Raw genomic sequence first — 19,433 nt, 5'->3', positions numbered from 1 at the left:
TTTCCCAGGGGTGATCGTATCAATCCAGTACTCCTAGAATATCGTGAGAGGGCTAATTCAAATGGAAATTAAAAGTTCTAGTGTCCTTTTTAAGTAACCAAAAAAATTGGAGGGCAACTTGGCCCCCTCCCATGCTCATTTTTTCCCCGAAGTCACCCACTCAAAATTTTGAGATAGCCATTTTGTTCAGCATAGTCGAAAATATAATTAATATTTCGTTGAGGATGACTTAATCCCCCACAGTTCCCGGGAGAAGGGGCTGCAATGTATAAACTTTGCCCATTGTTCAAATATAGTTTTCATTATTTGGAAGTATACAGGCGTTTTCAGGAGGATTTTTTTTCTAGTAGGGGTCGGGGTCAGAGTAAGGGTTACAAGGGAAAATCTTTCCATGGAGGATATTTCCTTGGGGCAAGGAACATTTCCATCAAGGGAGCGCCAGATTTCCAAGCATTATTAAAAAAACGATCAGAAATTAAATAAAAAACGAGTTTTTTCAACTGAAAATAAGGAGCAGTATTAAAACTTAAAACGAACAGAAATTATTATGTATATGAGAGGGTTCCCCCCCCCCTAGTCAATACCTCGATCTTTACGCTAAATGTTTTTAGTAGTTTCAAAAGAGCTATCTATTCTAATTAACCAGCCTTTGTGATTCAGGGGTTTGGGATTCGAACAAAATTTGAACTTTAGAGTAAAGAGCGAGGTATTGACTAGAGAGAGAACTCCCTAATATACGTGATAAGAACATACCAATATAGAAATTCGTTACGTAAGTTAATTCGTAAGTTACGTCAGAACAAAATTTCGAGACATCCAATTAGCCAAAAAAAAAGGAAAATTCATATGCAAATTTCGTTTTAATTATTAATGTACGGTGAGTCAAAATAAAAGCTGCATTAATTCAAAAACGTTCAGAAATTAAATAAAAAAAACAAGTTTTTTTAACTGAAAATAAGGAGCGACGATAAAACTTAAAAAGAATAGAAATTACTCCGTACATGAAAGGGGCTTACCCCCTCCTCAATGTCTCGCTCTTTACGCTAAAGTTTGACTCTGTCTCACAACTTTATTTTTTAAAACAATAAAACACCTGAATTCTGTATGTCTTTTCTGTGATATTCCTGATACGCTTATTTGACAATCTGTTTCCACATAGTGTGTTTTGATTTGGCTTAACACCAGCCTCACCATTCCCTGAAAGTTTACTTTAATTTACTTAGCTTTAGAAATAGTAATAGTTTTAGTAGCAGTAGCATTTGCCCTTGTGTTTCAGGAATTGCTCTTAAAGGATCGGAATAGAAAATCAAACTTTAGTTTAAAGAGCAAAGGATGAGGAAGGGCCAGTCTCCTCAAGACCAAAATATTCTGTTCGTTTGAAGTTTTAACGTTCATCCTTACTTTCAGGTGAAAAAAATTCTTTTTTTTTATTTGAGTTCTGACCGTTTTTCAAATTATGCCAGGGAATCCTCCTCCCTCCCGCATATTAGTTTCCCCTAGAAAACTATCTTTGAAAACACTCTTCCCCATGTTAAAATTACTCCGTAGAAAATGAACCCCTACATAAAATTACCCCTCCCCTCCAATTTCTATTTTTTTCCCAATAACTACAAATAACAATGGGTAACCATATGCAAACAATGGGTAAGTTTCATAATTTACAACCCTTTCCTCTGGAGCTTTGGGGGCCCATTTCATCACCAAGGGCAAAGGTGATGAACCTTTCAACTATGCAGAACCAAATGGCTATCTCAAATTTTGATCAAATGATTTTGGGGAAGAATAGGGCGTGAAGGGAGCTAGTTACCCTCCAATCATTTTGGTCACTTGAAAAGGCCATTAGAACTTTTGATTTATTTTGAATCAATCATTTAGTGAGATCACCCCTGGGATAAAATCAAATAAACACGTATATGTGATCTTTCTTCTCTGAAAAAAATAAAAATAAAAATGTTTACATTCTTGTAGATAGGGACTTGAAACCTCTACGGTTGGGTTCTCGGATATGTTGAATCTGATGGTATGATTTTCCTTGCGATCGCTTAACTTCTTGGGGGTGTCCTGACCTTTTTCAAAAATAAAATTCTCAGGCTCGTAACTTTTGAAGGGTAGCTTAAACTTAAACTAATTTTTATATATTTTGAACCAGCATGAAAAACTAATTTTTTGGATGTGCAACTTCTTATCAAAAATAGTTTTGCTATGATTTTTGGGTTACTATTGAGTAGAGTCACTCCTTACTCGTAGTCCATTATCACAAATTGTTTGTTTTGAGAAAACTTTTGTTTAAATTGGTCTTAGTAATAAAAAGTCTTTAGTACATCTTGATAGCACTAAGAGAATTTGGCTGCAGTAATTCAATTCCACTGAGTCGAAATGAAATTTTATTTCAATTTCTGTAGTTCGATTCAACTTCTCTATTAGAAAAAACGGAAAAATGTTATTTGTTGCAAATAAACAGTTTCACAGAATTTAATGTACCCCAAGTATATAAATATAATTGAGTAGGTAAAACAACGCAGATTATAGTGGCAACAACAGTCGATATATTTTTTTGTTCTATCCTCCTTTGAGAGCCCTTTCTACTTCTTTTTAAATTTCAGGGATGGATTAGACTAATGGTGGTAAAACTAGATTAAAATTTATCGCTGGAAATTTTGAGAGCCAGCGAAGACAAAACGGATCCTCGTTACATCCTTCTCATGGATCAAATTGTGAGTGTGCTGTAACATTCGAAATTACTTGGAAACCCTTTCTCGCGCTAATCTCTTCATCTCTAAGATCAAAACATTCGCCCGGAAACAATTCTCCTGGAAGAACTCCAAAGACATTAATAAACATCGCCCGGAGACAATTCTCCTTGGAAAAACATCAAAGACATTAATAAACTTTGCCCGGGAACAATTCTCAGAAATCCATTTCCCCTAGGGAGGCTATACCCATATATGGTGCCCCCGTGGGAGTATAAGATAGCTTTCTACGGATCGGGACTGACAGCACAGGTGTTCTCCCTAGGGAGTCTATGCCCATATATGGTGTCATGTCGGCATTAGACTAAATTGTAGAAGGCAGCAGGGGTGAGTGGTGGGACCTTCATATAGGTATCTACTGACATAAGGAAGCATTTTGTCCCATTGGTTTACATCATTTCTTACAAAACGTCTCAACATACTAATTAAGGTTCCGTTAAATCTTTCTGTCACTCCATTTGTTTGAGGATAGAATGGAGTAGTTAATATTTGTTTAATACCGAGAATTTCGTATAATTTTCGGATGTATGTCGATATAAAATTGGCTCCATTATCTGTTACAATTTCCTTCGGGATTCCGTGACGCGAGACCTATTTCGGTAATTCTTTTGCGATCTTTGGTGATTTTACTGTTCGCATTGGGATAGCTTCTGGGTATCTCGTAGCCAGATCATTAAAAACTAAAATGAATATGTTTCCCGCGCTAGATTTCGGAAGTGGACCTACAATGTCCACTGAAATTCTCTCAATTGGTTTGCCGAAGATGGGCAATTTTTTCATTGGAACTTTTTCATTTGATTTTTTGTATGCGACTAATTGACAGTCTTTGCATCTTTTACAAAAGTTGATAATATCTTTTTTTAATCCTTTCCACCAAAAACGATGCAAGACTCTATCTCTGGTTCATTGGAATCCCATGTGTCCCCCCGCTGGGCTTGAGTGAGCCAACTTTATTACCGCTTTCCTTAGTTCATGTGGTACCAAAAGTTGTAATTTTCTAGGGTTTTCCCCAGTCTCCATTATTTTGTAAAGTAGATTTCCATCACTGGAAAACTGTTTATGTTGCGGGTTTTTATTATTCGTTAGCGCTAGTCTTATTTTTCTGCAATCTTTATCATTTGTTTGTAATTTTGCGAATTTTTCGAAAGTTATTCCGAGTGTTTCGGTTAGTTCATCTTTGGTTTCCTCTGCTTCTCTTTCTACGGTCAATAATTTTTCTTGTTTATGGTTATATTCCTTTTTGTCTGCCCTTTTTTGGCTTTTCGGTTTTCTTAGTTTTGCATTTTTTATGAACATCTCGTCGTTGAATTGAAATGGGTTTTGTATATTATGATCATCATTTTCATTAGTGGGCGGCACAACCTCCCTTTTATTTTTTTCTTGACTTCGTGTCACCGCATTTACTTTTTTATAATGGAGGTTGCTTTTAGTGCAAGAAAGTTTTTGATATTTCCGAAATCTCCCCCTAATAAAACGTCTACTGCAAGAGTACGCACAACCCCTACTTTTAATTCTTTTTTAACGGTATTTCCCTCTTTATTGACTAATTCTATTATGACCTGAGCTGTCGGACATTTATGTTCTGCTCCATAGTAGGATAGCGCTGCCACACTATTTTTATAATTTATGTCGGTTTTCTTTATCAAGTCTTCCCGTACATAGGTTTGGTCGCTGCAGGAATCAATAGCTATTTCTACCGATTTACCATTTAGTTCGCCACATACTTTGTGTGATTCTGCAAATGCGCAAGTTTTCATATTCTCCGGGCTTTTAACCCATGCGGTTTTCTTAGACGTTTGAGACTTTTTCCAATTCTCTCGGGATCGATCGTTTCTCGGATTGTCCTGTCTTCCGTTTGCCCCATCTTCCCTTTCTCTGTAATTATTGTCGTAATTTTTTTTCGCGCTTCGGCAATCTGAGTTATAATGTCCTCGTTTATTACAGTTATAACAGGTAATGTCATACTGTTCCTGTTTTTGGCCGTATTTTCTACCGTCTTGGCAATTTGGGCAATTGGTGCTATAGTGGCCGCTCAAGTTACAGTGGTAGCATGTTACTTCTCCTTTTGTTTGCCATATTTGGCTAGCATTCTTTTTATTTTCTGTGTACTGGTATACATTTCTACCATTTCCTCCTAACCTTGTTCTTTGTGGGAATGCCTCCTTCCTAATTTCCGTGTGCCTGTCTGCTAATTCGGATATTTCTTCAATTGTGTGTGGGTTTTTCTCTTTTCTGTACAGTCTCATATTTTGATGGGTATTTTCTATGAATTGTTACATAGCTGTTTTATTTACTATTCCCGTTATCTTATCTTTTATTTCTTCCGGGTCTTCTAATATTGTATAGTTTTCTATCTCTAGCCATTTTAAACACTTATCTTTCAATTTGTACCCGTGTTCTTTAAAAGTTTCGTTGTCTCGTTTTTTTTCGCTTCTAAACCTTCTTTGAAAGTGCTCGGGGAAGAGTTGAGATTTTTCAGAAATAGCTTTTTTTAGTCTTTCAAAATCTTTTGAGTAGTCCATTGGTAATGCTTTATATGCAAGTTGTGCTTTGTAGTTAAGGAGGGGTTGTATTCTTGTCACCCAATTTTCTCTCGGTAATCCGCAAAATTCCGCCATTTTTTCAAAATTGTATATGTATAAATGTACATCTTCATTTTCTTTCATTGGTTGAAGGTTTACTTTCTGCATTATCTCTATTGTAGACGATTTCTGAGGCTCTTGGTAATTTCTCCCTGCAATCATTTCCATTATGTATTTTTTTCCTCTCTGTCTGCCTTCTCCTTTTTTTCTTTGGCTACTCTATCTCTTTCTCTTTGTTCTCTATCTTCCTCTTCCTTTTGTTCTCTTTCTTATCTATCTTTCTCTCTTTCTCTTCTATCTTTCTCCTCTTTTCGTACTCTGGCTAATCTGTCATTCTCCATGTAATTTAAAAGTTGTTGTATCAAATCTATTTGAGTGCTTTTTCGTGAGCTCCTGCTGGAAATTGAACTTCTACTGCTCCTGCTACTTGGCCTACTCTGAATTTCATTGTCTTTATATTCTCTTAATTCGTTTTCTGAGTCTGCTCGTTGTATAATATTTTCTTCTCCCCCCAACTCCCCTACTTTTTGTACCTTCTCTGAAGGATGAGTTTGTTTTGTTTTACCCGTTCTTTCATGTAATGATTTTTCCTCATGTGTTATCGCCACTGTTTTTTTTTGTTCGGGTTTCTCTATCTGCGAGTAATTCTTTCTGCATTTGTCTTAGACTTTTCTCTTCTTCTCTGGTTCCTACCGGGGATTGCTCTATTACTGATTTTGGTTTTAAGATATCCTCTTCACATGTCCCAGAAATACCTATTTCACCTGTTGAGTGATATATTGTTCTATCTGATGGTGTTTTTCTTAGGGTATTTCCAGCGGGAGTCGCATATAATTGTGTGTCTGAGTCCGATTTTTGTTTTACCGCGGTTGATCGTGCCTGAATTCTTCGTTTGTCCGCCATTATTTCAAGGTTTATTTAACGTTTTCCGTTCAAATGAAAATCCTTGTATCAATGTCTCTTTTTATCCTTTCATAAAAAATTATTTCCTTTTAATTTCTGATTATACGTGGATGGCCCGGCCTCCCTTGTCTCACAAGTTAATTATTCGTGTGATTTATTGATTCTTAAATGTTATTACCTATTATTATCTGATTAGGCACAGCTCAGATAAAAAAAAAATTCTCTTTGCGATTTTTTATATATATACCCACAGTAGGCTACTTGCTAGGCCAAATTAATCCATCCCTTCGAAAACGCGGAATTATTTTATTATCAGATTTACTGATAGGACCTTAAACTGCTGCCACCACGTATTGGAGGTTTAAGGTACAGGGGTCACCACTTTTAAAGGCAAAAATGGCGCAAAGAGTTGCTATGCCACTTACTGGAGGGGAAGATCCCTCGTCGGCCCAAAATAGTGGGATTTCCGCGGTTCCGTATATACTAACGTGATCGGATGGTCTAGGGCCACATTTAAAGCCAAGATTTACCGATAAGCTTTCTAACTATCTCTTTAGATTTGACCAAGACTGAAAAGTTAAAAGAGTACATAGTATAGAAAAAACCTTACTGTATTCACTTCACGCCGTATAAAAGAACTGACGAAATCACACTTCCAATTATCCAACTCGCTTAGCCGCGAGTTGGGTGATTGGGGTGGTGGGTGAATTTTCCCAGCCAATCCAAGGACTTACTAAATTACTGGTCAACCTCCCTAACTGCGCAATTTCTTACCTCGTGGTCTATTAAGCGACTACGCAATTAAGAAGACCCAAAATGGCGTCACAAAATAAAAGGAAAATTAATATTTTTTACTCGGGGAAGGAAAATAATTAAGGGACTAAAAGAAAATAATCTGGGAAGGACATTTATCTGAACAAACTGGGACCAAGGGTTCCAACAGGGGGTGAAAAGGAATGAATAATTCAACTTGTAAGACAGGTTTAAGGGGAATAAAAAGAAAGGAACTTGCTCTGAAATAATATAATAAAGCCTTTTGAAAAGTATTGCTTGGTGTTGGGGTATGCAAAAAGTCGTAAAGTAATGTTGGGAGTGAAAAAAGATGAGTACTTTAACTTGTAAAACAGTTTAGGAGGAATATTACGAAAAGAAGTTGTTCTGAGATAATATAATAAAGTCTTTTGAATAGTATTTTTTGGTGTTGGGGTATGTAAAAAGTCGTAAAATAATGTTGGAAGTGAAAAAATGATTACCAAAACCCTTAAAAATACTAATAATGAAGGGTAAAATGTTGTTATTGTAGCTAGTTTAGAAGGAAAATGCTCCATCAAGGCTACCAAAACCCTTGAAAATACTAATAATATAGGGTAAAATGTTACTATTGTAACTAGTTTAGAAGGAGAATGCTCCATAAAGGATACCAAAATCCTTGAAAAATACTAATAATATAGGGTAAAATGTTGCTATTGTAGCTAGTTTAGAAGGAAGGCTACCAAAACCGTTGAAAATACTAATAAAATAGGGTAAAATGTTGCTATTGTAGGTACTTTAGAAGGAGAATGGTCTATCAAGGCTATCAAAACCCTTGAAAATACTAATAGTATAGGGTAAAATGTTGCTATTCTAGCTAATTTAGAAGGAAAATGCTCCATCAAGGCTACCAAAAACCATTGAAAATACTAATAATATACGGTAAAATGTTGCTATTGTAGATATTTTAGATGTTAAACGTCCAAATAGTGAGACCAAAAAACCCTTTGAAGAACTTACAATCTATGGTAAAATGTTGTCTCTTGAGATAGTTAATAATGAGAATGCTCCATCAGTGCGATCAAAACCCTTGAAAATAACAATAGTATGGGTACAAATAATGTTCAAGTAGACAAATAAGAGGTAGAATGATCCATCAAGGCTATCAAAACCCTTGAAAATAATAATAGTATAGGGTAAAATGTTGCTATTGTAGCTAGTTTAGAAGGAAAATACTCTATCAAGGCTACCAGAAAACCCTTTAAAATACTAATATTATTGGGTTAAACGTTGCTATTGTAGTTATTTTAGGAGAAAGGACGAGATTTAATGTTCTTTGTAAAATTTCTGATGAGCATTTAATAACCATGGTCAAAGTCTCGGCGATGTTCCATTACCTTGTTAAAAGATTAAGCGATGCTTCCTGTCTTTTTTCCAAGCTCGGACGATCTTTACTGTTATGGGTAATAGCCTGGACGAGATTTAATGTCCTTGGTAAAAGCCTGGACGACATTGAATGTCCTTGGTAAAAGTCTGGACGAGATTTAATGTCCTTGGTAAAAGTCTGGACGAGATTTGGTCCTTGGTAAAAGCCTGGACGCGATTTAATGTCCTTTGTAAAAGCCTGGGCGAAATTTAATGTCCTTGGTAAAAGTCTGGATGAGATTTAATGCCCTTGGTAAAAGCCTGGACGAGATTTAATGTCCTTGGTAAAAGCCTGGACGAGATTCAATGTCCTTGGTTAAAGGCTGGACGAGATTTACTATCCCTGGTAAAAGTCTGGACGAGATTTAATGTCCTTGGTAAAAGCCTGGACGAGATTTAATGTCCTTGGTAAAAGCCTGGACGAGATTTATTGTCCTTGGTAAAAGCCTGGGAAGGAGAATGCTCCATCAAGGCTACCAAAGTTTCAGAAATTTAAAATAATTATTCTCAGTACATATCTCCAAATAAAAAACAAAATGTATCTCTTAATAGACTTAGCATTCCCTGAGATGCCTTACCTTTTTCGTTTCTACTTTCAAATCCCCTAAAATGTCAATTAATATCTGACATTTCCTATATTCTGGCAAGTGTGCACAGATACAATTTAAATTCCTATGAAACCTACCAAATTTACAAACATGTCTCATGGAGAAATTGTGTCTAACCGAAACTACGTAAATTCAAAAGAAATTTGATCTGATGTCACTTCCCGTTAGTATTTCTAGCTCTGGGATTTGCTGGCCAATGATCTTGTTAGTTTAGTATGTTAAGGGCGCCATCTTGTACCGGTAGTATTCATACACCTGTAATCTTGTACTGACAGTATTCTAGCTCATTGGAGGTCAATGATCTTGTACGCTTAGAATGTTAAGAAGCTTTCCTACTGCTACGTTTTATTAAATGGTATGCTTTACCCCCCCCCCCCTTATGTGCAAATATCTAGCCCAAATTTGCTTTTAAACTATTATATATTTATCCTGTTTTATTTTATTTCATTAGCATTAGCCAAACTTCACTTCTTTATCAGTGCCCACATAATGCACCCGTACCAAAAGGATTTCTATCCCTATTTAAACTTGTATTTATCGTCATGGAAAGGTATTGTGATCTCCGAAATTATCTATATTGAATCTCTCTATTCTTTGTTATTTGTGTTCTACTTGTGTATCGGCCAATTCTGTTGTGGGGGGGGGGGTTTAAAATGGTAAAATAACATTCAAAGGTTACATTAAAGTAATTATTGCCTAAATCTACCCATCCCACTTCATAAACAATAATTGTTTTGAATTCCAAGTACTAATTGAAATGTTCTGTTTATAGGTATTGGACTCTGAAGGTTGTAAAATGAAAATGCCAATGACAAACTTATTTCAAGCTGAAAAGAAATCAATTCCAAATTCAAATCTCAATTCATGTACTGACTTAGAATCCAAAACCCAAACTCCAACCCAAAACCCAGATGGTATTGCTACCTTAACACGAAAAAGTAATGAAAAGAAAACAGGATTGATTCAGCAGCTTAATACAAATAAGCCGATGATGAACAGAAATGAATTCAATTCGCCAATTCAATCAATCCGTCAAATGTTCCAAAAAAAAGATAAAGCAGCTTCTAAACAAAAACTGATAAGAAAAACTGGTGGAGAGAACCAGCAATTGGGAAATTGTCTGGACGAGTTGCAGAAACAAAGTGTACCTGGAAATGGCAAAGAGAATATTCTCACTCAAATCCCTCTGACTAGGCGTAGTTCAAAAACAATTCCAAAATTAAATCTTGACTTGGGTAGAGAATCAGTATCCAGAAACCAAACTCTAACCCGAAGCCCAGCGCTTGTTGCTACTCCAACACCAAAATTGAATGAACAGACAGCAGGATTAATTCAACAACAGAGCACTAATATTCCAATGGTAGACAGAAATAAATTTAAGGCCTTACGTCAAGTGTTCCGAATAAAGAATAAAGAGACTTGTAATCAAGAATTAGTAAAAAAAAGTTGGAGAGAGAACCAGCAAGTGGGAAAGTGTACTGATGAATGGCAAGAAGAAATTGTGCCAATGAGTAGTAAAGAGAAAGTTCAGACCAAGGCCCCTGTAATTAAGTGCCATTTAAAAATATTTCCAGGATTAAATCTTCAATCGGGTACTGGCTTAGAATCCAGAAGCCAAACTCTAACCCAAAACCTAGCTCCTGTTGCTACCCAAACCACAAAAACTAGTGAAAACAAACTAGGATTTAATCGACCGCTTAAGACAGATGGGTTAATAATGGACAGTAATAAATCAAGGTCGATTCTTCAAGTGTTCTGACGAAAAGGCAAAGATGTTACTAAACAAGAACTTATAAGAAAAAGTTCCAAAGAGAACCAGCAGATGGTAGAGTACATCGAAAAGTGTAGGAGACCATGTGTACCAACAAGTGGCAAAGCGAATGTTCCCACTCAAGTCCCTGTGATAAAGTGTAGTTTGAAATTATGTTTGATAGAAAGAGTACCCACCAGCAATAAAAGCACTACTAATAAAGCCAATGATCAAATGAAGAGAGATAGTGGAAGAAGCTTGATGGACGAAGAAACAAATGCCAAAAAAAGGACAAGGGAGGCATGTATACAAATATCATATTATTCATTATTTTAATTTAATTTTTTCGGAGCATTTTAGATTTTTCTACCTACATTCTTTTTATGATTCTTAAGCATTTTCTAACAAAATTTGCTGATAGAATTGTTACTTTTACTTTTTTCTTTTTTATATTGTCTCTTGTATCATATTTTCAACACTTTTGACTATATCGTATATAACTGTGTACCCATTTATAAACATGACGTCAACTCTATAATCATTTATAAAATAGGACGGTTTTAGAATTTTGCATTTGGTTATAATATAATATATAATATAATATAGATTTATAACCTGCCAAAACTGTAAAAGATGCAATGGGCGGCAGAGTATAAAAAAGTGAAAAAAAAATGCAAAAAAAAAAAAAGACAAACAACAAAGTATGGTTTAACACGAATATATACAATGAAATGGGTCCTCAACATCGACATTCAAATAAAACATTCAACTCAAGTCTGTCCCTGAAGAGTTACCCAAGGATGACCTAGAGTCATGAACTTTTTATGAAAACTCGCTACTCTGGCAGGAACTGCCAAGGCAGGGTCTATCAATCCAAATCTACTGATCAAATACCGGTTTTTGGACCATGGTGGTATTCCAAGCAGATACTTAGCATATTTAAAGTAGATCATGCGCAACTTTTTCTTCTCTGTCTGTGTGAAGCAACTCCAAAACGGAGAGATGTAGAGAAAGCTCGGTAAAACAAATGCATTATACAATCGGGCTAAAATATCACGACTAAATCTCGCCTTGCTCAGGACAAGCTTTCCATATGCAGAACGAACTTTTCTAAGGGTATCGGCGATAATAAGTACGCGTGTGGCCTTGAGTGACGTACCGATCGGGACTCCAAGGTAAGTAATGCTGGTTGTCAACCTTGTCGTACCGCTTATTGACAAGGTAATATGTCAACCAGCCCCTGTTACTCCCTTTTTTCGCTTCATTGAAGGCTTTCGTGATAAGGACCATATAGTTAGCCAAGCCCACTTTTGAAAAGAATGGTTATCTGAGTCATCAAATGTAAAATTAAATAAACCAAAAATACCGCTAAATCAAAATTGAAGGAAGACTCAAAATTGTATTGATGTCTAGAAAACAATTATTGGGCTCTGGGATATATGTTCACTTTTGAGTGAAATTGACCTATTCAGTAATTTAAAAAAAAAAGTTTTTTTTAAACTGAAAGTAAGGAGCGACATTAAAACTTAAAAAAAACAGAAATTATTCTGTATATGAAAGAGGCTGTCCCCTCCTCAACGCCTCGCTCTTTACGCTAAAGTTTTTATTGTTTTGAAAAATAAAGTTGTGAGACAAAGTCAAACTTCAGCCTAAAGAGCGAGGCGTTGAGGAGGGGACAGCCACTTTCATATATGGAATAATTTCTGTTCGTTTTAAGTTTTAATGTCGCTCCTTACTTTCAGTTAAAAACAAACTTGTTTTTTATTTAATTTGTGAACGTTTTTAAATTAATGCAGCTTTAATTTTTGCTCACTGTACATGAATAAATAAAACGAAATTTGCATATTCATTTTACTTTTTTGGCTAAATGGCTTTCTCGAAATTTAGTTCCGACGTAACTTACGAGTTAACTTACGTTACGAACTTCTATATTCGTATGTTTTTATTAGGTATATAAGGGAGTTTGCCCCCAAGTCAATTCCTAGCCCTTAACGCTAAAGTTCGAATTTTGTTCGAATCACAAACCCCTGAATCAACAAGGCCGGTTAATTAGAATAGATAGCTCTTTCGAAAGTACTAAAAAAAAACTTAAGTGTAAAGAGCGAGGCATTGACTTGGGGGCAAACCCCCACAAATACGCAATAATTTCTGTTTGTTTTAAGTTTTGATGTTGCTCCTTACTTTCAGTTGAAAAAAACTTGTTTTTTGTTTAATTTCTGATCGTTTTTAAATAATGCTGGGAAATCCGGCACCCCCTTCATAGAAATGTCCCTCCCCCAAGCAGCCTTGCTCCGTGAAAAGATCCTCCCCCATAAACCCCTCCTCCGCCCCCCCCCACCAGAAAAAATCCCTCCTGAGAACGTCTTTATGCTTCCCATTAACCAATACTATATGTAAACAATGGGCAAGTTCATAGACTGCAGCCCTTCCTCCGGGAACTGTGGAGAATTAAATCATCCTCAAGGACATATTTATTCAATTTTCGACTATGCTCAACAAAATGGCTATCTCTAAATTTTGATTGGGTGACTACGGGAAAAAAATGATCGTGGGAGGGGGCCAAGCTGCCCCCCAATTTTTTCGGTCACTTAAAAAGGGCACGAGAACTTTTGATTTCCTTTCGCATGAGCCCTATCTCGATATTCTAGGACTACTGGATCGATGTGATCACCCCTGGGGGGTATGGGGACAAAAAACAAATAAACACGCATCCGTGATCTTTCTTCTGGCAAAAAAATACAAAATTCCACATTTTTGCAGAGGGAAGCTTGAAAATTCTACAGTAGGGTTCTTTGATACGCTGAATCCGATGGTGTAAGTTTCATTAAATTTCTATGGCTTTTAGGGGTGGTTTTCCCCTCTTTTGGTAAATATTGCAAATTTTCTCAGGTGTGTAACTTTTGATGGGTAAGACTAAGACTAATGAAACTTATATATTTTAAATCAGCATAAGAATTTGATTCTTTTGATGTATCTATTGGTATTTGAAATTTAACCATTAAAGTCAAACGATCCTTCTTACACCTTCGTTTTGCATTTTCTAATTGGCTAGTGGACCTGAATGACTATGGTCCATGACTATTGATTGAAAATACGAGGCAATACGAATTTATTATATCAAATAACAAGAATTAAATAAGACGCAATATCATTCAAATAATCACTCTTCCCAGTCACTTACTTATTAAAGCGAGACATAAAATACTCTCAACAAGACAATCTTTATCGATTGGTAGCCACGGGCTTACATGGCTTGATTTTGTTTTGAAGCCTTGTATTGCACTCTGTTCGTGCCGGTTCAGGGAGTAAATCTCGATGCCTGATTGAATCCAAAAGCTTCTATCCAAGGCCATTGTAAGCTAGTGGCAGCTGACTTCAAGTCTTTGAAGGCCAGGGATAGTGAGCCAATTATTGAATATCATTGAGTCTAGACCCTACATCACCTAAGTAGCTCGATTATGTCCAATCTCTTGGCCGGGTATCTGCTCTTTGTTGAGTTTCAATTACTACACAGGGAAGGTATACTCTCAAAGAATCCGACTTTTTAGTGTGCGGAGGATCAACAGTGAAAAACGACTAAAACTAAATCACTGCATTGGAACTAGATTACGCAACGCTATATTCGCCTTCTTAGTACAATTATTTACATGATCCATCCATGAGATTTTTTAGTTAAAAGTCACACCTAAAATTGTCATATTATTTACAATTGGCACATTTATATCACTTTGACTAGGAACTTTTTTTTCAAAAACGAGACTCATAATAAGTTCTGACTTTTTCCTATTAATTGAAAGCCGTTTTTCTTCACTGTCATCCTCTAAACGCCAAATTATGCTATCCATATAAATTACGGATCCTAGCTTGTGAAGTATCTTCAATGACAAATCATCTGCAAACTTCGCTCTGTTTTCATGCCAAGTCACAATTTTGTTACAAGAATTAAAAATAAAAAAGGTCCCGCTTTGGTACCTTGGGGTAATCCACAGAAAACCTCAAGAAAATCCTATTTTACCCCATCAGCCCTAACGCACCGTTGCTTTCCGTGTAAAAAACTATAAACTATCCGAATTAAAAAAGGTCTAAAATATGTCATTGACTCAAGAATATCCGGATGGCTTGATTTGTCGAAAGCCTTTTCTAAGTCTGCTTGCAATATTTCTGCAAATGTATCTTTATTTTCTAGATGCTCCAGGGCTTCTTCCATAATTTTGATGAGATAATGTACTGTGGTAGATTCTTTGATAAATCTATACTGGCAGGGATCTATTTTATCACAGAATTCTTCTAGTAACCATTTCTTTAGAAAATGTTCGAAAACTTTAGATACAATAGGGGTCAAAGATATAGGTCGTAGGTCACTCACCCCTTTTGGATTCGAAACTTTAGGTATTGGTGTTACAACAGGTTTTTTTTTTTAAATCATCTGGAAAGGCACCACTCAAAATACATTGATTAAAAAAGGCAGTCAGAGGTTCAGCTAGAAAGGCTGCGCTTTCTTTGTACAGGGTTGCTGGAATGTCTCCAGGGTACGTTGTCTTATTGGGGTAAAGTCTATCAAGAACCTTTGCAACTTCGTGAGGGAAAATCACAGGTATTTCAGATGGAACAGCCAAGGGGGAAACACTTGAAATTGGTGGATTGCTTCTGCAAATACTAGCAAAATACTTATTAATAGCGTTTGCGTCAAGCTTAGTCCCAGATTCGTCGTATACGCTTACACTTTGCCTTACAGAGGAGTCAGTGAGAAGCCGTATTACTTTATAGTAACCGGCTGAGTTTGTGGTCATGATCTCGTTCATTTTTGAACCGTAGGACTTCTCAGCCAATCTACATTCATAGACCACTTGATTTCTCAGCTTGGAAGCTTCACCTATCTTCCCCTTTTATGGAGCCTGTTGTGTTTGCATATCAGCCTTTTCAGGCGCGAGTTAACCCAGGGCTTGCCAGCTGAGTTTACTGTGACTGTCTTCCCTGGAAAATATACATTATAAGCTATTCATACTTCACTGGAAAATATTCTATACATGTCGTTGACATTGCCATTTTCGTACAAACTTTTCTAGTTTTTCGAAATAGCCCATTTAGCGAATAGCTCTTTTCCTGACTCAGTCAGAGGCCGGCTCAAAAAAAATCGCTTGGTTCCTATTTTAGTTTCCTCCCTGGGACACAAGTGCACACAGAAGTATGTACTTTTACCAAGACTCGGCAACGTCACTGGATCACTATAGAAATCGGAAATAGCTTTGAAGATGAGATCAATGACAGACTTTTGAGTTGTCTTTTCACGAACAACTTGCTTCAAGCTTAGCGATCGTTCAATCCAGCTGGGTAGTAGGTCGTTGAAGTCACCCATAAGAATCACATGTTTGCGCGTCTTAATTTAATCTCATCTAAAAATGCTTGGAGATGGGCTATGAACTCCTGCATGTATCTCGACCGCAGCGGAAAATAGAGTACTCCAACTACGATCGAGGAAAACTTACGGGGAAAAACTTTTAGTCTCAGTATTACCCACAACACCTCGTAGTCGGTAGTCTGAGAGCCCTCATATATCTGATGCAGTATATCGTTTCGAATGTGCATATCTACTCCTCCTCCATGCGTGACGACAGCACACGACAATATGGATTAACGACTGATTATTAACCATGGATGTTCAGGAACATATTCATGCGACTGATCGCATATGAAACAATCAGATGTACCAAAAATGTGTTTTGATCCTAGTTCCACCTACGAACCAAGGTGACTATAGGCTCCACCATCAATAAATAAATGAAACACAAAAAGAATAGAAAATACAACAAATAACCGAGTCAAACTCAAAACGAGCAGAAACTGAGAGAAGTCTGCCCCGCGACTTCTAAAGACCAGAATTCAATATGCTCTCTGCTCTAAACAAGATGTGTTTTAAATGTTATCACTTTTTTCAAGTTTAATAAACTCAGAATTATTAAAACATTAAGAATTGAACATCAGTATATGTAATAAACTGTCAATCCACATTTATTGTTTTTTTTCAGTTGCCTTGGCTATGATGATTGTTTTTTTCTTTCTTTCGATATTATAAGAAATAAAAACACACAGCTTGAAAGGATAGTTTTTGCTAAAGCGCAAATTTTGTTTTGGTCTTTAGAAGTCACGATGTCATCTGCAAAACTCCTTTTAGTTTCTATTTGTTATGAGTTTGAGGAGGGGGCCACAAACCAACAGTTGTAAGTCTGTTTCTTGAACTGTTACGGTTTATGTTCACCCTTAAATTTATTGGAATTACGTTCATTAATTTATTAATGGCAAGAAGGCAAAACACCAGTCAGTTCAAACTAATGCTTTCTAGCGCGGAGGACAGACAGGTTGAACAATGTCTTCTGTTATGGTATATCTTTTTATCTTAACCAAGGGTCTTATCAGTGAGTTTTATTTTCAGGTTATCTATAAACAATTCGAATGTCCACTTCATGGGGAAGATTTATCCTCATGAAAAATTGTTCTTGTTTTTTGTTTTTTTTTCAATGCCACCTTTCCTTGGATCATAATTGGGGTATTCAAGTGTCTTTTATTAGGTTGAGTATACAGTTGCATGTGTTAGCATTTACATGAATTATCAGCGTGGTCAAATGAAAAAAAAAATCGCGCTACAAATTTCTGATAATATAAATTATTTTTTTTAAATTCCTGATATTACATTATCATTTGAAAAAAGTATGAGCTGAAATCTCACGTATTGTTTCTGCTTTAACGTTTTCACATTATTTTAAAAAAGGATACTTTTTTCGCAAAACTTATGGGCTTCGGCATTTTGATTTCGATAAGGTATGCAGATAAATACCGCATGAAAGAGGATCTTGCAAGACTCAAATGCATTTAGTGAGCCTTTAAAGTTTTTATTTCAAAACCACTAGACACTTATCTCTGGTTTGGGCATTTGTATTTAAGCAGTTGCGCATTTTTTTTGCATATATTTTCTGTTTTCTTAGCTATTGATATTTCTTTTTAGTTTTTGTTTCCAATTACAGGGATCTGAATGACTATCTAAGGGAAGAAAAGTGACGGAAGCTCTTAGCTGACACTGAAAATGGTAAAAACTTGTGTAAAATGGTAAAAGCTTGTTCTTAATAAATGGGTGTGATCACTCTTAATCTAGTTGCTTAGTATGTCTTTACTTTTTTTTTTTTTTTATATATAAATCTGATCATCAATAACATTAGAATGATTTTTTATTAACAAAGCAAACTATTAGAGCAGCTTCCTAGGGTTTGTGTTGATCTTTCTAGGGGCTATGCAGGGCTTTTAAACTATGGTAAGTGCTGCATGACTCTGATAGGTGCTGTACGGTTCTAGCTCCCAGCTGTACCAGAAGTTTCCAGCATCTATACCTGGGATGAGCACAACGTTGGTGGGGACTTCTGATTTGTTATCAGACAAATTATAATGTCTCCCTAGATTTTTTCTCTTTTGTATGGATCAGTCACTGATTGCTACAAAACAGAGATATCATCTAATAATTTACGATTCAAATCTTGCTGCAACCAATTTGTCTGTGTTTTTGTTCTGGAAATGAAGCCTACCTTCATTATTCAATTTTTGTTCTATTTAATGGATAAAAAAAGATCCACAAAAAAGAAAATGAAAAGACAAAAAATCTTGGAAAACCTCAAATTCATGGGCTCTTCCCCATAGTCCCCACAGCTGAGATGTTGCAACTTGAAAAATGAAACAACTAACCTCTGACTAATGAAATCTAATTTGTAGCCTCAGCCACATATGTTGATGAAAAGCAACTGCTGAATTTTCTCGGTAAGAATATGTCACTTTTCCAGATCCTTCTAAAGAGTATTGCTCTGAAAACTATAGACCGTATAATTATATTCCCTGAGCTAAAGGTGCTGCAAAAGATTTCTATTCTGCCACACTGAACGTAACAAATAACTTTTTAAGAGAGAGGTATTCTAAAACACCATGGTTTCTGATATAGAATAGTTTTCATACTTTAGGAGTTTTACATACCTTGTGAATCTATTTTTATTTATTTATTATTATCATTCTTTAAATTTTGCGTTGGTTCTTTCAAGCTCTGGTAGCCCTGGTTCTTTAGACTTTAAGCTTTTAAGCTCTAGTTCGTTCAGCTTTAAGCCTTTAAGCTTTGGTTCTTTTAGTCTTTGGTTCTTTTGAGCTATGAAATGGTTCCTTTTAGCTTTGTTAACGGAAAGTCTTGAGAAAATAGAGGTAATCTTAGTTTTGAGATTCTAAAAATGTCAGATAAGAATTCCAAAATACTTTTGGTAACGACTTCAGTAATTTTTAAGATTATCTTTAATATTTTTGGCTCCATCAAAAGGATCAATCTTAAACTACTTATAAACAGTATTCTGGCAACACAATTGGGGAAGAATATTGTCTAGGAATTTGGTATTTGTCTATCACCTGGTGAATAGAGCTTATTACCTTTTCAGAGATTACCTGTGATTAGAATAATAATAGAAAAAAGCTGAAAATACTCAGTGTTTTGTATTCTATGCTTAATCAATGAAAAATGGAAGAAAAAAGATAACAAGATAAAAATAAGTGACATACCCAAAGAAAAATCCTGATTTATCTTGAAATCTTTTAACTTCTTTTTCTGGAATTTTTTTTTCCATGAAATTTCTTCTGAAAGATTTGT

The 19,433-nt window shown here is 35.8% G+C and overlaps 1 protein-coding gene across 1 annotated transcript in view; it reads left to right on the top strand.

Moving 5' to 3' along the window:
• The window catches only part of LOC148952877 (uncharacterized), a 67,379-nt gene extending 56,339 nt beyond the window's left edge, over positions 1-11,040 (top strand). The window contains exon 2 of the mRNA XM_089088147.1: positions 9,791-11,040. Within this exon, the coding sequence (XP_088944273.1) occupies positions 9,815-10,777 (963 nt within the window). The 5' untranslated portion in view covers positions 9,791-9,814 and the 3' untranslated portion in view covers positions 10,778-11,040. The remainder of the gene's footprint in view (positions 1-9,790) is intronic.
• The last annotated feature ends 8,393 nt before the right edge of the window (positions 11,041-19,433 follow it).

This window comes from Artemia sp. Qi Xiang Cuo, chromosome 4 (assembly GCF_049724085.1).
Source record: "Artemia sp. Qi Xiang Cuo chromosome 4, ASM4972408v1, whole genome shotgun sequence".
In the NCBI taxonomy this organism is placed as follows: Eukaryota; Metazoa; Arthropoda; class Branchiopoda; order Anostraca; family Artemiidae; genus Artemia; species Artemia sp. Qi Xiang Cuo.
Note: the sequence above shows the minus strand (reverse complement) of the source record. Positions and strands in the feature narration are given on the sequence as shown.